This window comes from Rhinolophus sinicus, linkage group LG11, assembly GCF_036562045.2.
Source record: "Rhinolophus sinicus isolate RSC01 linkage group LG11, ASM3656204v1, whole genome shotgun sequence".
In the NCBI taxonomy this organism is placed as follows: Eukaryota; Metazoa; Chordata; class Mammalia; order Chiroptera; family Rhinolophidae; genus Rhinolophus; species Rhinolophus sinicus.
Window position 1 is genome coordinate 49,923,324 of NC_133760.1, and position 22,260 is coordinate 49,945,583.

General features: G+C 49.6%; 1 protein-coding gene across 5 annotated transcripts in view; it reads right to left on the reverse strand.

The window, feature by feature from the left end:
• FANCA (FA complementation group A) overlaps window positions 1-22,260 on the reverse strand; it is a 43,085-nt gene extending 20,825 nt beyond the window's left edge. For 2 of the 5 annotated variants that reach the window (XR_012490250.1, XM_074314984.1), the window contains exons 1-21: window positions 21,714-22,260; window positions 20,811-20,920; window positions 20,372-20,456; window positions 18,546-18,688; window positions 18,315-18,410; window positions 17,026-17,099; window positions 15,135-15,256; window positions 13,849-13,931; window positions 13,197-13,230; window positions 12,642-12,708; window positions 10,986-11,098; window positions 10,066-10,142; window positions 9,673-9,814; window positions 9,215-9,348; window positions 7,027-7,137; window positions 5,834-5,929; window positions 5,687-5,746; window positions 4,920-5,008; window positions 4,129-4,189; window positions 3,985-4,034; window positions 975-1,051 (exon numbers count right to left, since the gene is read on the reverse strand). Coding sequence is in view for 4 of the 5 variants with exons in the window: in XM_074314984.1 (XP_074171085.1) it covers window positions 975-1,051; window positions 3,985-4,034; window positions 4,129-4,189; window positions 4,920-5,008; window positions 5,687-5,746; window positions 5,834-5,929; window positions 7,027-7,137; window positions 9,215-9,348; window positions 9,673-9,814; window positions 10,066-10,142; window positions 10,986-11,098; window positions 12,642-12,708; window positions 13,197-13,230; window positions 13,849-13,931; window positions 15,135-15,256; window positions 17,026-17,099; window positions 18,315-18,410; window positions 18,546-18,688; window positions 20,372-20,456; window positions 20,811-20,920; window positions 21,714-21,987 (2,098 nt within the window). In the remaining variant the exon portion in view is untranslated. Of the gene's footprint in view, window positions 1-974; window positions 1,052-3,984; window positions 4,035-4,128; window positions 4,190-4,919; window positions 5,009-5,686; window positions 5,747-5,833; window positions 5,930-7,026; window positions 7,138-9,214; window positions 9,349-9,672; window positions 9,815-10,065; window positions 10,143-10,985; window positions 11,099-12,641; window positions 12,709-13,196; window positions 13,231-13,848; window positions 13,932-15,134; window positions 15,257-15,636; window positions 16,940-17,025; window positions 17,100-18,314; window positions 18,411-18,545; window positions 18,689-20,371; window positions 20,457-20,810; window positions 20,921-21,713 lie in introns of those variants that run through there. The other 3 variants (XM_074314982.1, XM_019740490.2, XM_074314983.1) reach the window with 2 other exon arrangements.

Below are 22,260 nucleotides of genomic sequence, written 5' to 3' on the forward strand. Positions count from 1 at the left end.
ATAGGATGTAAAAAAAATAAAACAAAGACTGAAAATTAGTGTTTGAAAGCAGAACAAGTTCAAGTTCTGGTGACACCGGGCATGTGCAGTACATCACACAGGTTTCACAGCGACACCAGGGACACAGAACCTAAGAATTGTGTCTGTGTGAGACATCACATGACGTCCTAGAGTAGGAAACACTCTAAGAACCCCCAAAAAGGCGGTTCTGTGGGGTTGGGGGAAGAGGAGCGAGGCTGTTTCAACACAGGCACACGTTAGATCGGGGCCTGCATGCGATGCCCACTCAGGTCTCTGGGTCTCCACGGCCACGAGAGGAGGGTTCTGGCAACACAACTAGAGAACAGAACTGCCTCCTTGCGCCTGTCTGGCCCTGCGACGTCACAGGTTGGAAGCAGCACACACCAGCTGCTTACCAAGTGACATCGCTGAGAAGCAGGCCTGCTGGCGCCTACCACTGTCTCCTTGTCAGTGGCCAGAATGGGGGGCAGGGGGAGGGGCAGGAGCAGCTGCTGAGCCTGTGCAAATGCTCCAGGCACAGCCATGTCACTCCTGCGGCCTTTCCGATTCGACTTCGGTCCACATCGCTGTCCCCTAGAAGCAGAATGAGCCCCAAGCCACCACAGAGGAAAACAGCCATCCAAACAGTCAGAACGCTGTCACAGGCCCCCATCACCACACGTTTCACAAACAGCCTGGCTGCGGAGTCTGACAGGCCGTTGAATTTAAAGCTTGAATTCATTCAGGACAGGCAAAGAGAAGCCATGTCACACCCTCAGGGGGCGCAGAGCAGTGACAAACAGTAGTGTTAACACTGAAGGGCAACACGTCGGGGCCTCCAGGCTGAACGCCTGGGAGCTGGTGGCGTCTGTTTGGCTCTGCCATCTGGGCAGCCTCTGGCCGGACCAGCACTGAGGGGACAGGACACAGCTCGTGGTCAGGGAGACGGGAGGTGCTCGTCTCGGCGACCTTACTTGTTGGCTTCTTTTCTTCAGCCATTGAACAGGCGTGGCGGTAGGTGGAGTACAGCGACGGAGGGATTTTATCCGCTCTGGGTCAGAAGAAAACATTAACATCATGTCAACTGCGCCTCGAGTTAATTCTCACGCCTACAATTTCAAAACCATCATAAAACAAAAATGTGTGACACAGTCTAAATTGTACAACACTGTGCACAGCATAACTCTGCTTTAAAGAAAAAAAAAAATCACACATATGGATTTAAATGGTCCTTACTGTCCATCAATGACATGTCATATAAACATCTGCCAGTACCGGTTTTCATTGGGTAGAGAGGTTATAAATGATTTTTACTTCTCTCATTCAAGTTTTGGTAATTTCCAAATTTTAACAGTGGACCTGTATTACTTTTAATGAATACTAACAAAAACACCCAATTAACATCATTAAAAATACAAAGAATTATAGATCAAGTCCTGTGATAAGGACATGGGACTTTGTCAGGGCACAGTGACAAGTCCACGAGTGGCAGCTCAGGTACAGGACACATGGGCAGTGGCCCGGCCTGCAGGACACGAAGCCTGCACGAGTGGTGAAGCAGGTGGGCACCCCACCCAGGTGCTGCACACTGTGACGACAACACCAACAGAAGGAAGACAGCTGTGCTCCAGAGTGAAACACAGTCATGGGAACCCGAAGTGAGGCAGGGGACAAAGCCTGGAGAGTAGGAACCAAAGAGGATCACCTACTGCCCCGGGTACTGGAGGCCATCAGCTTAAAAAATAGAAACCAATGTGAGTGAAAAGAAAGAGCAAATTCAAGGAAATGGAGAAATTCACAGGGGGGTGGCCAGTTGGTTACAGCACAGCGCTCATAACATCGAGATCGCAGGTTCGATTCTCACATGGGCCAGTGAGCTGCGCCCTCCACAACTAGATTGAAAACAACGACTTGACTTGGAGCTGATGGGTCCTGGAAAAACACACTGTTCCCCAATATTCCCCAATAAAAATTGAAAAGAAAAAAAAAGAAAAGAAATTCACAGAGAAGAAAACTTCAGACATCAGTACCGTTAACGTTCCCAGAGATGAAAGATGAAACACTGAAGCTATGAAACGAGGATAGATTACCATAAAAGAGAGCATCTGGTACCAGAAACGAAATACTCACTGAAAGGATAGGGAGGTAAACTTGAAGAGGGGGAAAAAAACAAATAACCAGATACGTAAAATAAGACAGAAGGGAAAAGAACATCAGAAGACAATCCAGGAGTACAGCGGGCATTGCATACCAGTGCCTGGTTCTCAGCAACAACCAATGAAAAATTCAACAGGAAATAATACACTGTTCATAATAGCAAAACAATCTAGACAAAGAAATGTGTAAGCTCTTTATAAAGAAAAATCCAAAACACTACAAATGGACGTGAATAAATAAAGATGTACTCGTGTGTTCATGGGAGGGAAACTCAGTATCGTAATGAAGTCAACTGTCTTCAAATCAATCTATAAAATCAATGAAATTCCACTCAAAAGTCTAGGACTTTTCCTGGAGATACACTCAAGGCCGCTCACTGAAGCACTGTTAGAAGAGCATAAAACTGGAGGTCACCTAAGACTCCTATTGTCAACCCCGCCAGCAGTTACAGCCCTACTGCGTTTACTCCGTGGTGTGTGACCTGCACCCCAGGTAGGGCCGGCGGCAGTTACAGCCAAACAACCGAGTTCTGCACAGCAGTCAAATAAATGAACCAGAGCACGTGACCAACAGGGTGGGTGAAAGTGCACACCACAGAATGACACACACTATCAATCCCACTTTAAACACACACAAAACCACACTGTGTGATGTGTATGTACACAATTTATAGCTACAAACATTTGCAATAAAATAAGAAATAGAAAAATTATACACCAACTTCAGGATAATGGTTTCTTTGGAGAGAAAAGGGAGGACGAGATAGCTGGACTAAGAGACTTCAATGGTGTCTGTACTGGCTTCCTTTGAAAAAGACAAGGAGGGCCAGCCCAGTGGTGCAGGTGGTTGGAGCGCCCTGCTCCTAACTCCAAGGTGGCAGGTTCGATTCCCACATGGGCCAGTGAGCTGCGCCCTCTACAGCTAAGATTGTGAACAACAGCTCTCCCTGGAGCTGGGCGGAGCTGGGCTGAGCTGAGGTGTGCTGCCAGGAGCAGCCGGTGGCCAGTGTGAGTGGTTGGCAGCCAGCAAGAGCTGCCGTGAGCTGCCGTGAGCTGCCGTGAGCGGCTGACCGACTGCCTCAGCTGTGAGGAGCGCAAGGCTCCTAACACCAGCAGGGGCCAGGGAGCTGTGTCCTACACAACTAGACTGAGAAACAACGGCTTGAGCCGGCGGAGGAAGGGCATGGGGAGGCAGAAGGGGAAAAAAGAAAAGGAAAGACAGTAAAGTATTGTGTGTGGGGCATATGGATGTTTTGTTTATCGGCCTCAGTACTTCTGGAATATTGTGTATCAAAAATGAATAAAAATAAGGGTCCCAGAGAATGGTCTTATTCTGAGGTGAAACACTGATTTTCTCTTTCTATGCTCTTTCTCTTTCTTCTTATAGGTTCCATCACTTTATAAGAGTTCCACTAGAAAACAGGATTTATAGTTTTCTATTTCTCCCAAGGACGACCTTTCGGAAACCAACCAACTCTGTGCCACTGAAGGCCTCCATGGAGCTGGGCAGGTCCGAGCCCACCCACACCCCCGCAGCCGAGGCTTCCACGTCTCCCTTTTCTTTTCCGTCTTTGCTTGAAGTCTCCTCCTTTCACAATGATTATATACCAGTAACACTTGCTTTAATTCCCAGCCGATTTTCTACACGTTCATTGAAAAAAGATGCTAAGTGGTGATACTCAAAATCAAAGAAATTTTAAAATCAAACCAACTAACTTTGAGTCAATATTTTATAAATAAAACATCCATGTGCTAGAACACGTTTCTAAAGAAGAACCGGAACTCTGCATTGTCCCAAACCCTACTACAAACAGGTGTCTGTGCATACCTCTTCAGGGACTCTATAAACGCCGCTCGGCTATCAGGGTGTCTCGGGAGCTGTGAGAGGAAAGACGAGGCCCAGTGACACACTGCACAGGGACACGTTGCTAATTGCCGCCTCGGTCCCAAGTTCGTGAAGGCGCGTACTGACCACTCGCGGTGTGAGCAGGGCGGGGAGGAAGTGAGCCACGTAGTAGGACCTCCTGAATATGCTGCAACACAGAAGAACAGGCTCAGACAAGAGGACATCAGGACGCTTCAGCGAGGACAACAAACGCCAACTCGCACTCACTCACTGCAGGGAAGGGGTGGCACCAGGTGGGTCGTCTCATTTAATGGTTATCCTTTGGATCACATTTCTAAGTCCCTTTTCACTGTGCTCGGGACATTTCGTGCAAAGGGTGGTCTGTGCTGGTGACAATGCCGTGTCCCAGGGAACGAGACAATGCTTTGCCACGGGCATGGCCGTGAAACCTGGGTTAATCAAGGCCACAAAGACCACTCCCAGTCAAATGTGAACCTTCTCCCAGGAGCTGACCTAGAAATCCACGGAGCTGGGGGTCACATTTCTCAGAAGCAATACCTTCAGAAAGCTACCCCATGACGGCAACAACCAGAATTCGTAAGTTTGGGTGCACACCAAATTCAACAAGCTTCTGCTATTTAATTCTCTCCCCATCCTGGCTTTACACTGTTACCAATGACCACTAACAGAAACCATGCTTACGAAACCTAACCAAAGGCCTGCCTATTCCCATCCCTCTGAACAGAGCAGGCTGCACACGGCTCCACTTGCCAGCTGTTTGGGGTGCCACGTGCGTTCCTAAAGAAAACGCACGCCTGGCATGGGGTTAGCGCCAGCCAGCTGCAGGACCCTCGCTGGGATGTCACTTGGCCGTGTCGGTCTCCCCACCGCACGTAGCTGAGAGCGGCATGGCCTACCTGGCCTCCATGACGGCGACAGGAATCCTTCCTGTGTGTTCAAACACCGTGACAGCCTTCTCAACATCCTGGGACGCCTGGCTGTGGGGCTGGATGCACAGGGACACTGAGACAAACTCCCTCGTGCTGGCAGAACCGCGGGAAGGGGCTGACAGCTCCCTGCCCCAGCAAGTCAGACCAATGCGCAGCCTGGGACAGCTCAGCAGCTCTGGGAAGCCACCGCCACCCCTCCTACCCCTCGGGGACCACAAAGGGTTCCAGCTAAAGAGTTCCGGGGGGTGAAGAGGGGGCAGCAGACTAAACTCTTGATATTTAAAAAACTATGAAATGGCTACTCATGCACAGCAATAAATCTTAAATGGAAAACTGCACTAACTATTTTAGAATATTCCCTTTAACAGCATCTAGAAGAGCTCTCCAGCAATTCGCAGCTGTTAAGCATGAGGGTCTTAAAAACACACTCAGGCCACATGGCCATATGACAGTGGTTTACACAAATGGCACCTTTTCCTGTAACTCCAGTAAAACATGAGCCTCTCCACGGCCCCACACCCACCTCTCCCATCAAGCCCATGAGGACAGAGGTCTCCTACAAGCAGATGTCCCTGCTGTGAGCAGCATGGGCCAGGTATCAGAGAAGCAACACTGCTGCATAACCGTCACACTCCCACTGCACCAGACATGCCAGATCGTGGACAGAAAAGGCTCACACGCTCAGCCCAGCGCCACAGAGACATGACTGCGCTTGCTGAGCACTGCAGGGATACCTCCGTGACGTTCCCGGCTGCAGACAAGTCCTCATAGAGCCCCAGGTTTTCTACAGGAAACTGCGGAGGAGATATGACGAGAGGGTGAGGGCCCAGACAGGTGCTGGCAGCTGCAGGAGGTCGGAGGGGAGGGTGGCCTGGACTCACCTTCAGGTCGGCCAGCCGTGTCCTGGCCAGCGAGACGTAGTCCGTGAGGAGGGAGCGGTACTTGCTGGGGATGAGTGGCGGGTGGAGAATGTGCACCTGCAGGTGGATGACGGAGCAGGACATCAGTCTGCCAAATGCTGGTGACTTTTGGGGAGGCACTTATATTGAGGCCAGGAAAGTCAAAGAATTAGCCAAAGAGCACGAGGACAAAAGCTGGAGGTGGGACAAATGGAATCCTGAGTGGGTGGGCTGGGGGATGGCACTGTCCCCTCAGCCACCAAACCCCAGGGCCTCCTCTGCACGCCTTTCCTCATTCCTCCAATGGGAGGCACCCATCACTGCAGGTGGCGTTCATGCCTCCAATCATGAGGCACCTTTCCATTTTAAAGGCTGCCAGTTGCAGCCACAAACAGTGGTGCCCGGGAGGAGGTACCTAGGAAGACGGTGCCTGAGAGGGGGTGCCCAGGTAGGAGGTGCCCGGGGAGGAGGTTCCTGGGGAGACGGTGGCCGGGTAGGTGAGGCTCAAGCATTCAGGGTAGGTGTAGAGGGAAGGCCCGGAGGCTTGAGGGCAGCGCTCTGTGCTTCTCCTGTGCTGGGCATGACTCATTCTACCTTCCATCCTAGTACTACATATGTCATCTTTGGGATGTAACAGAAACTTCTTAATCAAAAAAAGGTGAGAATCAGTTTCCAGGTACCCTGCCCCCTAAAACAAATGCTGGGTATAGTTGTCCGATTGAAAAAAAAAAGCTAAAAAAAAAAGCTTTCAGAAAGGTGTACTTTCATCATGAGATTAATACAGGCTTGTTATAAAAATGTAAAGTTTTCCACACCCAGAAGTAACAGTCACTGGCAGTTTGGGGTGTATTCTACCAGATTATTCTCCTTCAATGTAAAAACAGCATTCGTAAAAAGCGACAATGGGACCGCATACACTTAAGTCTACACCTTGCTCTTCCTGCACGTGCACTCGGGGTTGCTTCACGGAAGGGCTGACACGGCCCTGCAGGCCACCTCCCAGGGATGATCGAGTGCTGACTGCTGGCACTTTACTATCACGAACACTGTCACTGAACACATACGGACATCTTGGTTGTACTGTCACCTGCTCAGGGAAGACCAGGGGATGCCCTGGGTACCTTCCTTGGACTGAGGAGGAAGTGAGCGGAAGGTGCCAGCAGTCAGCTTCTCACCTGCAGGTAGCGGGGGGCCTCAAAGGGCACGAGGTCTGACAGGAACTTGAAGAAGAAGACCAGCGACTTTTTGCTGCAGCTGTGGGGGCCCCTTGCGCTCCCAAAAGAGGCCTGAAGGGTAGAGGGGCGAGAGGCATGGGTGGCGGGCACTCCGCTGTGTGTGTGCCTCAAAAACAGAGAAAACACAGAGCCATTTTGGTTCAGATCATTCCAATGTCATGGTCACACTTCGACTAAAGAAATAGGCTGAAACGGTAGCTGCAGTGCCTTTTGTGCTCTAACAAAGACCCCTTCCGAGCGATGAAGCCACTCCAAACAGTGAACACACAACTTCCAGACTCGCCCCAGGGCATGATATCACTGTAGGAGAGGCAGCCAAAGAGGGTAGGCCCTCAGGTCACTAAAAGAAGCAGCAGACCTTCCAGGAAACGAGGGCACCTGAGGGGAGACTGGGGAGACGGAGATTCTTACAGGCCTTGGCCCCAAATACACAGTCAAAGAGGCCCAAACAGAACCAGGCTCCACACCCCCACAACCTGGAGTCCTGGCGCCGGGCCGTGTCACACACCCACATAACGCTGTGGGTCGCTGTTTAATCACCGGGAGGCCCCGGCTGCAGCTCTTCTCTCAGAGAAAACACAATTCTTCTGAACACTACGATGGTGTGGGCAGACGCAAACACCAGCTGATAAAAAGGGAGCCCCCCCCACATCGCCAGTCAGCTCCCAGTTTACACCCTCCCACCCCAGTACAAGGAGGTCATTTCCCTCCATTTAATCCATCTACACAGAGGCTTCCTGAGTCTTACCAACATCTACTCAACCGAGAGAGAGCCTCGGTGTTATACTGAAACCACAGAGAGCAGAAATGAACCCCACAGAACATCCACAGTTCACTCGTTGTATGTAAAGTGTCTAAAGTAACACACATCCCAGAGTGGGGTTACAAAGTATTTACTGTTACTACACGGAAAAAGGCCATTCTTTCCATAATTAGAAAAATTACATCCAAGTATATACTATGATGAACTATGAACTATATATGAACTATATTCCCAAGTCCAGGGGCTCCAATTTGCAAACACCAAACTGTTCTATTTAGTTCTAACAGTCCTGAAAATAAAGATTACAACAGATCTGCAAACACTGAACATATGCCTAACGCCTGTCAAAACTCATGTAACCATTCACTGAAATTGAGTACATTTTATTTTGTTTAAATTATACCTTGATAAAAGTGATCACAAAAGGCAAAACAAGAAAAAAGAAAAAAAACACCCCCAACACCACACAAAAACAGCATTCCTCTCCCACGTGTGTTGCCTTGACAACTGAAAAACTTAAGGCCTGGGGACATTGGTCGTGATGGAGTCACCTGGGCTAAGCGGTCAGCAGATGCAGACGTGCAAACATGGAAACGAGGCCAACTGAGTCTGACCCGCCGCCCCGAGTGCGGGGTGGGTTCTGGGGCTAGTCCCTCAGCACCCTGAGGGCACAGCCATCGACCCTGCACATGTCCAGTGGGAGCCCCTGGGCCAACTGCCCAGGGCTGGGGCAGCACAAGTTGATGGGAAGGAACTTGGGCAAATAAAAGAATAAAGAAGGAATCCCGTGACCACCATCCTCTACCAATGCAGCCGGCAGACAGCGGCTGGCCTCCCGTGGAACCGGGAAGGTGAGCTCTCCACAAAGAGGCACAGCTACCACCCAAAGCTTCTGTGAATGACAGACTTGCATGCGCCAGACCTCAGGGCTGGCATCCAGAAGGCACCCCCCACGCATGGCCTGGGTTCTCATGGAGCCTCAAAAGCCTAGACTGAGCAGCCGGGGACAGCTGCAGAGACGTAGTGGGGACAGAAAGGAAGACACCAGAGAACCTCCAAACACCTTCTCCAAGACTGACCAGAAAACAGCTGATGTCACCACACTGCAATAACAGCACCTTCAGCTCTCACTCCTGACTGCCTGACAGTGTTTTCCCGGAAGGGAGGGAAGAGGCCGGCCAGGCAGGAGAGGAGGCACCCTGGGAAGGGGCAGGCCCCCAGGGGGAGGCCAAGAGGTACGTGTGGGTTTGTGAGGTCACCCCTGCAGAGCTGATGCACGGAACGCATTCCTTCCTACCACGGTGAGTCGGGGGGAGATGCTGACAACCTGCTGGGAGCACCTGCCCGCCAGCAAAGGTAACCCACCTGGAACCAGTCTGCGTAGGACAGGAACACGGAGGGGCCCTCCAGCGCAGCCTGACGCACAACCAGGAACACGGTGACCATGCTGTCCAGGTCGAAGCTCTCAAAGGCTCGGGCCAGCAGACGGGCTGCCCAGTCTAGGCGAGAGTGGCCAGTCACAGCGGGTAGACGGGCCGTCCAAGAGAAACAGCCACTTTCTGGTTAGGGCTGGCAAGCCCAGCACCAATTTCAGGGGACAGGGCAACGATCAGAGGAAGCCAAATATCAACTACGCGAGGCAGAGGGCGGAGCCAGGGACAGCACGGCAGAGCGCAGCCCCCAGGACACAGGGCACCTTCTGGGCAGCTGAGGACTTTCATCCTCGCTGAGACGGACACTGCGACGGGCTCGCCCGCAAATACTAGGGTCTTGCCGACAATACGAGTCACGTACACATACCACAGGACCCCACCAGAGCGCACCGATTACCAGCTGCTGTGCTTCCTGGAAGCAGGTCACCAGTGCAGACACGCAGGACAGCACATGCTGCCAGTTCACCTCGTGTGTTTCCAGAACATCTTGTAAATGGCCAACCAGCTCCTCTGGACTCAGAATCACGAAGAGCTGAAACCAAAGGTCCCTCCCCTCAGCTGTGCAAGCAAACCGCTGGCTGGGCAGGAGCCGGACGCTCCCCTCCATCCCACTTCCTGCCCGACACAACATGCAGTGGCAACAGTGGACACCATGCCTGTCTCTGCAGCAGTCAGTTCTGGTGGCCCAGATGTGGATGGTTGTACCTGTGAGTGCCTCGGCCCCACAGAGCTTTCCGGAAGCAGATCTCAGGTGGCCCCGGTGCATGCCACCCTGACACTCACCCTGCGGTACAGGCTGGTCAGCAGGGGGTGGGTCCTGGCAAAGCTCCACTCTCTTTGCCTTTGAACAGCATCAGAAACTTCATCCAGGAGGAAAACAGACAAAAAAGTCAAGTCAGCAATCACCAGAGTGCTGTTTGAGAGCTTGCATGTCTAAAAACTGCTTTGTGTTCATTTGTATTTTTTCAGTTAGTGAGGTCCCCATTTCCATTTAGTAGCCATGTTCTATATTATGAAAAGCCTACGTCTTGGTCCAGTTACCTGCTGGTAGTCCTCTATCATATTTGCTGTAAATGTTTTCTTATCCTTCGAGTACATTTTAGTTTTGCTGCTTTTAAACTCTAACCGTCAATAAGAAATCAGTGAGGATACTGTTGAAAAGCCCTCAAGAAGTGCAGCACAGCCTGTCGGGGGCGTCCATGGCGCACTCAAGGACCCACCAGAGATGTGCCACTGCACAGGGACAGCTCGGAGGGCAAGGTGCTCAGCCTTATTAGTAACAGAAACTTGCAGACAGTCTGTCACTGATGGGTTGGCGACATTAGCCAAAGGACGCTCATTGGTAGACGACATGCGTAGGAAATACTTTTAAGAACGCCAGGCAACTACATTAAGAAAATGCTTATGACATATGACACATGGAAACAGAACACTGGAATTTAAAGTATAACTATGTTTTCAGAAATCTATTTAGAAAACAACAGAAGACTTCGTGTAAAAGATTTTTCTACTTTGGTGATGGGAGGAGGGACAATTCTTTCCACACTTCTTTAATTCTAAATTTTCTTTATGAGAACGCATTCCTTTCAAGTGAAAGGACAGTTAATGATAGTGTCCTTCACAGCCACAAAGTGTTTTACACAGGGCCCAAACTCCCGTCAAGGGAGGCCACGGTCCCCAAGCAAACTGAGCCCTGGACCCACCTTTCAGCACAGGCTTGTGGGTGAGTATCTGAGTCAGACTGTGCCTGACAAACCTCTTTGGACAATCTGTCGGGATCATACTGTGGTACGTGCGTCCACTGAACATGCTGAACCTGCAAACGCAGCAGAAAGAGGGTCTCAGGAAAGGAGGTGCCGCCGGACTCCAAGACGTCACCACCTCAGCTGACGGCATCAGACACACTTCTGTCCAGCAAAGCAGCCATGGACCTGAAGGTCCCGGCCCCCAGATCACAGCCTTGCCCTTTCCATAACCCTGAAACGCTGTCTCTACCAACTTGAAATATAATTGAGGGAAGTGTAGTTTCAACCAGGAAGAAAACCACAAGCAAGCAACAGAGATGCCCGTCGAGCCAAGGAGATGGAAGTCAGATGGGTCAGGAAGGGGCCGGGCCTGTGCAGAACCAGACCCAAGGGGGCCCAGGTCCTAGTAAACTGCAAAGCCTCCGTCTCCTCATCTGTGAAATGGGAACCAGAGACAGTGGGGTTATGCCAAGCCTTGCGCAGAGCCCCTGGTACAGTGCCTGGCACACACAGCAACTGTTCCTGGATCCAATGATGTCCCATGACAGGAGTGGGAGGGGCGAGGGAGGGCTGTCCGTCGGAGGGAGCAGGGCATCACTGACAGGTCAGTAGGGACAAAGGGTGACCAGGACTGATAATGGGGCATGCACCAGAGTCGGCCCTACCCCAGTTCCTCAGGGGAGAAAGTCAAGTGTCCCAGCAGAGATGTGAACTGCCCCAAGGTCACACAAAAACGAGGACACGGAACTCATAGGCCCTGCTCCTTCGGGCGGGGGCAGGGTCCCAGCTTGCCACCCAGACTATTACGGGATGTCTGATTTTATTTAAGTACTGGCAACTAATTAAAAAGTTCAAAAAGAAACAAGCAGATCCATGATCATTATCTGACTCTCCGGATGTAAGTTTGAACAATGCTGTCAGCACATCATAAAAATGCATAAAATTCAGAGAACAAAACAGTGTTGTCACTATTTAAATAAAGTACTGAATTACGGAGCATAGTTGAAGACTATAACGTATTGTGGAGTACAGAAACGAAACTACAGAGATTCACTAAGTCAGGAAATGCAGGGAAATTCTCCTGCTTTCCCGGAACAGAGCCATCCTCCAGGACGGCCTCACCCATGTTACTCTGAAGCGAACCCCGATACCGCCATGTCCGCCCCACAGTGTGTCCATGTGCACCTCCAGAGCCGTGGAGAAACAGCAAGCGCAGTAAAACCAGGGCCACGGCGGGTCTGGGCAGGAGCCCTGGAGCCGGTGGGCTCAGCAGGAAAGTGACTGCAGCTGTGCTGTAGGAAGCCCTGCAGACAGCCGAGAGGGCAGAGCCAAGACAGTGAGGAGGTTGCCCTGGGTGGGGAGAGGGATGTGTCTGACCCGCAGGAGCTGGGCTTGGAGGGATGGGGGGTTGGGGGAGTCTACAGAAAGGGTACCCGGCCTCCTGCCTCATCTCCAAGGCGTCTGCAGTACTTCTCAGCTGTTATTGTTCCCGCCGCTGACACAATGGCAGAGGAAGTGTGCTCAGGAGTCACTTGTTGGTATTTCCAGAGTATCTAAAATACACAGGACCTCTAACCTAGCAGGAACCACCCCCAAGACACCCCAGAAACATACCAACACTTCACTGCCTTGTGTACTGAGGACTCTTCCTGCACGCCAGCAGCCAAGGCTTCCAGGGCGACTGATGCAGAACGTGGGAACAGAAACACACGTTGTCAGCATACCATCACAGTGCAACAAAAACAATGCAAATATTTTTTAACAAGTCAGGTTGTGGGTCTTTGATAAGAGTCCCTCATTTCCACGTTACAGACCTCCCAGGCTGCCTAAACCCCCAGATGACACAAGTCCTTCATGCTTCCAAGCGTCTCAGTGAAGCCTTTAAAAAGTCAAAATATGTAGACAGTAAAATGTCCCCTAATGAACTGTCAAATGTGGTTGCACACAGCTCTGGAGATTAACTGTGAAGCCAGCAGGTACTGGGCCAGCAGAGGAAGTAGACAGTTGGTTTATACTAAATTACAGCCAAAAAAGGGGTTTTCTAGTACTGGGACTATAGGGAGAAATGTACAAACAGGTAAAACACTTGAAATAGAAAGGCAGAAAACTGAGACTATTCATGAGCAAACTCAGTCATTTACAGTGTGCGGCACCCAGCAGTTGACTCACAAGCCAGCATTCTCTGAAGCACGGCCACGGCGATCTGAAACGACAATGGGGCCACCATCACCACGGAAACCATATGCACCGCTCCAAAAAACTGTGGTTCCTCTACCGTGAAGGACGAAACTGACTTTTCAAAGAAGTGCACTTTTAAGATTTCCTCTTAGGTCTACGTATCATCCCAATACTGATACTGAGACCAGACAGTGAAAAGGCAGGCTTTCTGGAAGTGTCTGTCGTGACACCCCAAGACTGCCCAGGGCCCTGGCAGCATCCTGTCGGCCTGCCAGCCCCACTTCCTGTGGCATCTGGCTCACATGGGCTCAGTCAACATCAGTGCAGAGTTCTCAAACCCCGTGAAGTGCTCTCTCATCTAAAGGCACAGGCTGTATTGTGGGCCATAAAGAAGACCTTCAGCCCCAAGAGCCTCGGAAACCAGAAGACATGGGGGCAGATATCACTGCTGTCTCCACCCCCCACATCTGTTGGACTAGGGAGCAACACCACCCGGGGAGCATCTCATGATCAGAGCATAAAAAGGCCAGCTACTGGTCCAGGAGCTTCCAAAAGGTACGACACGGGAGGGGCCACCCTTCATGCCGCACAATTTCCCAATGAGGCCAGTTCTGTGCATTCTGCACTTGGCTTCTCCTCCTACCTGGGGCATCCGTTCAGGCTCCACATTGCTTCTCAGACCTGCGTTCTCCTGAAAGCCCCTCAAAACAAACATTTGCACAAAATCTGAAAACCACAAAACCAAAGTATTTACATACACTGTGGTCTCTGGGCAGCCATGAGTCCCACAGACCATGCACTTCAGAGGGGCCTGGCGGGGAGGGCCCACATGCAGTGTCGGGACACCTGCCCCTGGCCCTGGGGAGCCCTGCAGGTCCCTGCCTGATAGATGCCGTGCACAAGTGTTCACCAAACCCAACCGAGCAAAGCTGACTAAACCGGACCCTTCTCCTTGCCGTGCTATTTGAAAGGGAAACACAGCTGACCCTTGAGCAACACAGGTCTGAACTGCTGGTGCATGTACACGTGGGTTTTTCTCAATAAGTAAATAGTCAGCCCTCCCAGGAGTCACATCTGCAGTCAACCAAATTGGGGTCAAAACCAGTATTTTCAATCCAAGGTTGGGCATCCATGTATGTAGAGGGCCAACTTAAGGTTTCGCAGATTTTCGACTGTGTGAGCGGTCAATGCCCCTAACCCCCACGTTATTCAAGGGTGAACTGTACTTGCAATCAAGTTTTTAAGTAAGATTTTTCTCTTAAACAAAAAGGTAGCTTCTAAGGATTTCTTGTGGACTATCTCTCCAGCCAATCTCCTACACCAATGATGCAAGAGCCTTTACAGAAGGACCTGAAAGCATTACAATCTGGGGAATGAGGCAGGAAACGGACATACCTTCTGGAAAGAGTACAATCAAGAGGGATAACATTAAAAAGAATTTCTGTCTACTCTCCAATTTGAACTTAAATTATCTGGGGCCCGTTACAGGAATCAGGAGTCGTGAGTAGCTCACTCCACCAAGACAGTCTTTGGGAAAAAGGAATACATCACTTGCAAAGGAAAAAAATCCACGTGGAACACTCCACTTCTCATCCCATTTTTCATTTCCTTGTAGATTTCCCTCTTCGGGGATCACTGGTGACAGATGGGGCTGCTGGCTCAGAGCCGCAGGGGCCTGGGCCCACTCAAAGGGAAAGGTGCCTATGGCGGACCTACGACTGGGCTCAGATCAGGACCAAGCTTGCAAGTCCCACCCAAAGTCCCCACTCTGCTTTTCCTTGGGCACATTTTAAAATAACCTGCGAAAAGCCAGCGACCTCCGTTCCCAACCACACAGCATGGCGGGGAAGCCTGTCCTGCTTCCCACTGATGATCACAGCAAAAGCTGATCTCAACGGACTCTACCCAGAACCCCCATCAAGAACTCACCAGACAGCATAGCCCTGGCGGTGTTGGCATGCTCACTGGATGCTTCTGTCTGCTCACTCTGCGCACACAGACACTGGAGGCTCCTGGACAGCCATGCCACCATGGCCTGCACATCGGCGTGGCTGGGGACACAACACACAGCACACTGATCCCATCACTCCGTCGCCATCAGACCCCTTTCTTTCCCACTCACTTCAGGAGGAAGCTTGGCCACTGACAATGACCTAGCAACCATCTGAGCCATTCTACACCTAGAAGTCACAGCTGGCATACAAGGGTTGTCAGGGACGGCTGCTAGGGACATTAAAAATCATCACTGAAGATAGTTTATTTATTTGGACTAGCTTACTATTGTTGGGGGGAAAAAACCATTCCGTAATAATAATACAGACAGTTCTGTAATCAGACAGCAGCAGTGATCGGCTATCAGTTGTCACCACAGGCGCAAGCCACGAGAACAACCCGTGTGATCGGCAAAGCCCTGATGTGGGAGAACCCTCACCTGTCTCGCCTGTCAGGTTTACGTTTCCCTCATGACTAGTGACACTGAGCATCTTCTCATGTGTTTACTGGCCACTGGGATGTCTTCTTTGGAGAAATGTCTACTGAAATCCTTTGTCGATTTTTAAATTGGATTATCTGGGCCTTCCCACTTCAAGATTATAAAAACATTCTTCCATTTCTTCTAGCACTTTTATAATTTCTTTTCTTTTTTCCTTCTTTGAATCATCAAGAATGTTTTTGGTATGAAGAGCCAACTGTTCAAATCCAGACGTGACGCCCTTGGAACACCACCAGTGGGTTCAACAGGGAATTTTCAAGTCTGCTCGACAACCCTCCAGACTGGATGCCCTCTGCTTTTCCCAACCCGGGAATAAATAACACGAGCCTCCAGTCTTCTGTTCGGCTAGGGAGGGGCACCTGCCTGGCTGCCTAGAGCAAGGCAAGCGATCCAAGGTTCCAAATGCTTCTGAAATATGCTTTCAATCAGTTCTGCTTTGGTCACTGTCTCCTTCACCCTGACATCAAAAGGCACCTGGTGCCGTCAACACTTGCGTCTTTAATAGGAAGAACAAACACACTGGACTGGCTCCCTTGTCTCCACGGTGCTTGCTCAGGACAGGTCTGGCCTCAGGGTGCTGAGTCCTCTACCACTGGTCCAGCCGCCTCCTGCTCCCAAACGCTGTTGCGGCCGTCTCCTCTCACACACCCCATCTTTGTGGGTAACACCTTTTTATAAAATCCCCTTTCTGATTCTTGGTGAGATTTCAGGAGGGAATAAAAGTATGTGCACACAGACTATCAACCACATTTACCCGAAAGCTTCTTTCTTACTTCTCAAAAGTATTGTATCACATGACATATCATATACAAAGAAAACATTACTAAGTCTGTGCCTGATACGACTTCAATTACAAAATAACGTTCTCTTTAAATAATAAAGTACAGCTGACCCTTGAAAAACAAGGGGTTGAAAATGCGTGTCAAGCTTCTGAGTGCCTTTAACTGCAGTCATCCGAGGCATGTGCAAGGCCCTGGCCCCACGGGCACCAAACTCTGCAGACGCTCAAGTCCCTCATGTAAAATGCCACAGATCGATGCACACTGTTGGGCCCCCACATTCGCAGACCCCCAAATGCAAATCCAAAATACTGTGTTTGATCCTCAGTTGGCTGAGTCCACAGACGTGAAACCCATGGATACAGAGGGCCAACCCTACTTACTGAAAACATCCATGTGAAGTGGACTCACACAGTTCGCCCGTGTTGTTCAGGGGTGACCGTAATAGTTTCTCCAGGTGACTTTTGGCTTTGATGTATAAACAAGTCACACTAGACTAAGTCACAAAAAATAAATTATGGAACATTAAGGCCATGTTAAATTATCACACCTTTCCAGCAGCTCTTGGAGGCTCACAATGTTTTGTGTAAGAAGATGCCACACAGCTTCAAGCAGCAAGGAATCCTGAAGAAAATGACAGTACCGTGAGTCCCTCAGGACACATTCGCTTATAGAATGTTCAGCCTGTGTTCTGAACCACCATGCTCTACGGCAAACTAGAGTGGAGTAACAAGCACAGCCTAAAATCAATGTTTTACCCACCGTGATTATAAAACTCACCAAACTTTCAGACACGCCCCATCCCCACTTTTCATCCCTCCCCTCCTTCCCCGCACCCACATGTCCTGCAGGCTCAGACATGAGCCCTGCCCAGTTCTCCAGCTTAACCCACTTCTAGAACTTGCTCTCCTATGGCCAACACAAGATTCCCAAACATAAACCGGACACATCCACCTCTTCTTTAGAACCCTTCAGTGGTCCCCAGAGCCTCAGAACAAGGTTCGGACTCTTGGATGTGGCGCAGGCCCTTTGCGATCAGGCCTCCATCTCTGATCCCAGCCTCTCCCGGTGAGGCCTCCCTCCTGCCGCACAGACACCCCAGCCCCCAGTCGTCCTGCTCATCTATCCCCATGGCCTTTTTCAGCCAGGAACCCACACTCTCACTTCACTCCACACCCCTTCTAGCTCTCGTAGGAAGCCCTTCCCAACTGTCCAATCAGACCATCGCCCACTCTCCTCTGCATCCCTGGGAGCGCCTGTATTTCAGCTGTCTTCCCCCACCACGGTAGGTGCCCGTAGGTGCAGGGACCGTACCCACACCTGACAGATCAACTGCACTCTGGCATGTATGCTAAACAAAACAGCGGGGAAAAACCAGGAAGGTAGCATCACCTGAGGGTTTTCTTTCCTCTCTTTTCAACTTACTGATTTCATTAAATAACCAAGCAGTTTGAGTTCTTTCAACTGTTCAAAAAGCTATAAGCCTAATGAATTCAAAATGTTTCAAAAAAGGACAGGTAAGAATAATTTTTAGAATTCTATCTTTCTAGTTGACTACACTGCCCTGGAAAATTGTTCACAATTATTTAAGAAGGCAGAACTTGTTTCTGTGCTATATCCTATTCGAAACAGTATTACTAATGCTGGGTGAATATTAACAAATACGGTAACTGAGGGTACTTCTTTCCCATCCAGGGGCAGGCATTTGCTCAATGCTTTCTCCCACTCTCCATAATTAAGGAGATGCGTGGTGAGATTCCTAAGGAAACGCAAGGATTCTGATGGCTTCACAATACTTGCGAACCCATAGCCAAGTCAGAGTTACAATCTCAAATTTACCTGTACTTTCCATAATTCTTGACAGAAGGACAGACGGGAGAACATACTGTGTGTTAATAAATATCGAGTGATCTCTAGCAAGGAAGATAGTTTATTCTGAAAAGAGAGGTTAAATCTTTTTTTAAAAAAAAAAAAGCAAATACCTGAAACAATATTACAGAAATACCCTATTTTCCCAAGCAGCTTAAAAGTAACTAGCAGTACAGTTTCCCCACCCGTGCCGCATCTTACTCTTTGCTCTGAGTCCAACAGCACCCCCTGGGAGGCCTCTGCACCTGCCTCACAGATCTGCACAAGACTAGAGGCGACCATCTGGCTGGACAGCACTGCCACTGGAACTTCCAGCCGCGAGGCTTGATCCCGCAAAGCAGAGCCTTAAAGACAACAAAGAACACAGGAGATATACTACAACAAAATCTACAACAGAAGACTTGTGGTTTAAAACGCCTTCTTTACATTGCAGCACCACAGAAAATGGCCTTTTCAAGGATAGATCTACAGGGAAAGACAAAGGTATAAAATTAAGACAAGTCCATGACTGAAGCAGCTCGTGAGACCATCAGAGGCAGCATCTGAAGCCCACAGTTCACACACATATTTGTGTATCCCATGGGACACAAATGAGGGAGGTTGGCAGATATATTCTGATTAACAATTTTATCAACTTTTTCCTAAGGAGCACAACACACTGGGAACGACAGCAGGCTCATAATGAATTCCTGTTTTTCTAATTACTTCAGTGTCAAAGACTGGCTCCCACCATCTTTACAATGATGTCTGAGTGGAAACTGGGTCTGCTTTCCCAATGCTGTGCCACGCACCTGGGGGGCAGTGCAGGCACAAGTGGGCTGCCAGAGGGAACCTAGGTGCTGGGCCCACAGGTAGCCACCAGCCTCCACACAGATCAGCCTCTGGTCTGCACTCAATAAAGTGAGAGATGCTAGGCAGCCTGGAAAATGATAGTGCCTATAAGTATATTGTTTTCTAATTTATTTGACTTCCAAACCTAATTTTTTTTTCTTTTTTGCTGTTCTGTTATCCAAACCTAATTTTTTTTAAAAATAGGAAAATGTAGCACATGCCAATTTATCTTTGAGGCTCTGAAAACACATATCAATATGTAAGTGAAAATACTTACAGTAGTTATAAAGGTTCCGAATGACAGTATTAGAAATTATCAACTGCTATGGTCAAGAAATAATTTATGGTAGAAAGATAAAAATTGGTAATTTCTAGCCATTTATTTCCAGTGTGTATCCATGGGAAAATAATTTCTGTTTTTATTTACAAGGCTTTTGTCTTTTCCATATAAGTACAAATAAAAAGGATAGCCACTACCTCAGCAGGAAAAACTGAAAAATTAATGAAGTAAGGGTCTATTTATATCTCTGTGGTCAAGGTTAAAAGCTTCTTCTGTAAGTTCTTATGCCTTCATCCAAAATTCCATACAACAAAGTGGCTGAGCTTGGCTCCCTGGGATGACGATGCATAATTTGTGTAATTCAAATACAATAATGGCAGAGAAAATCAATATATTTTACCAAGCTAATCATTTAAGGTCATTTCAATAGAAATTTAAAACAAATTAATGAATTAGTAAATATCTCTTTCTGAAATGATAGTCACTACGTCATAAAAATGTGAATGACCAGAAAATAACTTATTTTTTGTTCTTCCCACAGAACTTTCCCGATCTCATATTCTCAAATTGAAAGGTGGGCACCTAGAAACATATTTCTGGTTTCCTTCGTGCTCCCCCACATAGTACAACCTGTTTTCACCACTTCCGTGAATGTGCACATTACTGTCCCACATTTTTCCAAGGGACACTTTGGGTCCTACTGCTTCTAAGCCCCATGTTGAGCAAACAGTTTTTTAAATAACAGCCTCAAAACAAACCCTAACGAAGTCACAAAACCAAGACTTGTTCGTGACTACACATATAAGCAGAAAACCATTATCTGGGGGAATTTCAATTTCTGCTTATTATAAGTAAGTCAATGCTTATAAAGCTCCTCCATGACTCAATATAGTAAGAAAATGAAGCTCTAACTCACCTATGAATGAACTAGAAAGATCAGCGCAGGCCTCACGATCAATCAATTCGCTGAGACACAATTTTTTACATGGTGGACCTTCTACCTAGGAACCAAACAAAAACTCCTTTTTTAAAATTCAAGCCGTGTGTGCACAAAAACCTGTGTGTGTATAATGCTTGCCTACTGCCTTACTCTCAAATATTTTGAGGTAAAATATTTTTAAAACGTGAAACTTACTAAAGCCTTTTTGAGAATTACTAAATTCACTTTTGAACTTCTTTTATCTCCAAAAAGATAAATGCTCCCACATTTTTTCTCAACTAGTCAACATTTAATGGCTGCTTCTACCCAATACTCATGAGGCTTTTCAGTGTCTTTTCATAAAGATTATGCCTTGGCTGGGTTCAAAAACCCCAAACCTAAGTCTGCTGCAAAGGCCAAGCCCATCGCCCCTTACCTCAAACAAAAGGTGATTCAAGTTCAGATGGCTGCTCAGGAGGCTCAGGGCTGATTCCTGTAACTTCTGTTCCCTCCCAGGATCCAACTTCTGCCTCCTGACCCTTCCCGCTAAGGGGGAAAATCAATTAAAAAAACACACCACAGCACTATTCAAAAACTCAGGTACCAACACCTCCTGATTCGGGTACCCCCTCACATGAGGCACGCTATTTCCCTGGGATTCCTGCCCAAAACGCATAACCTCAACTCAATCATGAGAAAATGTCAGACACATCCAACTGAAGGAGTTCCAAAAATTGACAGACCAGTCTCCTCCAAATGTCTAGATCAGAAAAGACAAGGAAACACGAGGAACAGTCACCCATGGAGGTCGATTAAGATGAGCGACTGAATGTGATGTGGGATCCTGGGACAGAAATGGACCTTTATGGGGAAAAGTGGTGAAATCCGAGGAAAGCCTGGTTTAGTTAGCAGTACTGCACGAGCTTTCGTTTCTTGGGACTGATTCTTGCTCAGTGAGGTTATGTGGTCCTGGAGCTAAGCTCACTGAGCGTTAGTCGCGCAGCGCTCCTGGACCCACGCGTGGGGTAAACCTCATGTCCCCACTTCGCAGAACAGTCTTTCTCAACCTCACGTTTGACAAAGAGCGACGCTGGGAGGGGGCGAGGAGGGGATAGGGACGAGGATCGGGAGGACAGGAGGGCCTGGGGACAGGAGGTGGAGGGGACGTGAAGGGGCCGGGGACCGGAGTTGGGAGGGTCAGGGGTCGGGGCCCAGCGGGCTGAAGGCAGCCTGCACGCGGAGGACCCGGGCCTCCCCGGGTCAGGCCGGCCGAGGCTGGACCGGGAAGTGGTCTCGGAGCCCAGAGCCGCCCACTCCCGCGGCCCCCGCGCCCCCCTACCCAGCAGTTCAGCCCAGGCTCGTCTGCGGCCCCGGGGCCCCGGGTCTGAGGGGCCGTCCGACGCGCGGGAGTCCGACATAGCAGGAATGCAGCACTTCAGCAGCGGTTCCCGGCGTCCAGCCCGCGCTGCCTTCCCATTGGCTGTGGACGGCGCTGCCTCCCATTGGCTGCGGCCGGACGCGCACGCCCATTGGCTGCCGGATGCCCGGCCACACCCCTCTGAGGCGGGCGCCTCGCGCCGCGGCCATCTTGGTGGAGGCGTGTGGCCTCCCATTTGTAGGCGGTGAGAGCGAGGGAAGCGCCTGACACGTGGGCAAGGCGGAGCTTGGTTTGGAGTTGACGATTAGCGGAGCGGATTGCAAACGGCATCACGTTTGCGAAAACTGTGGCATCGCTAAGGCATTATTCCTGCCAACAGTGACGCATAGCTGGTCATGAAGAAACAGCCTGACAAACCCAAATGCAGAGAGACGCTGAAAACCGCGGGCAGCGTCATTCAGAACCGTCCGGTGTAAAGCTGAAGACAGGAGTGAGCGTGTCGTCACTG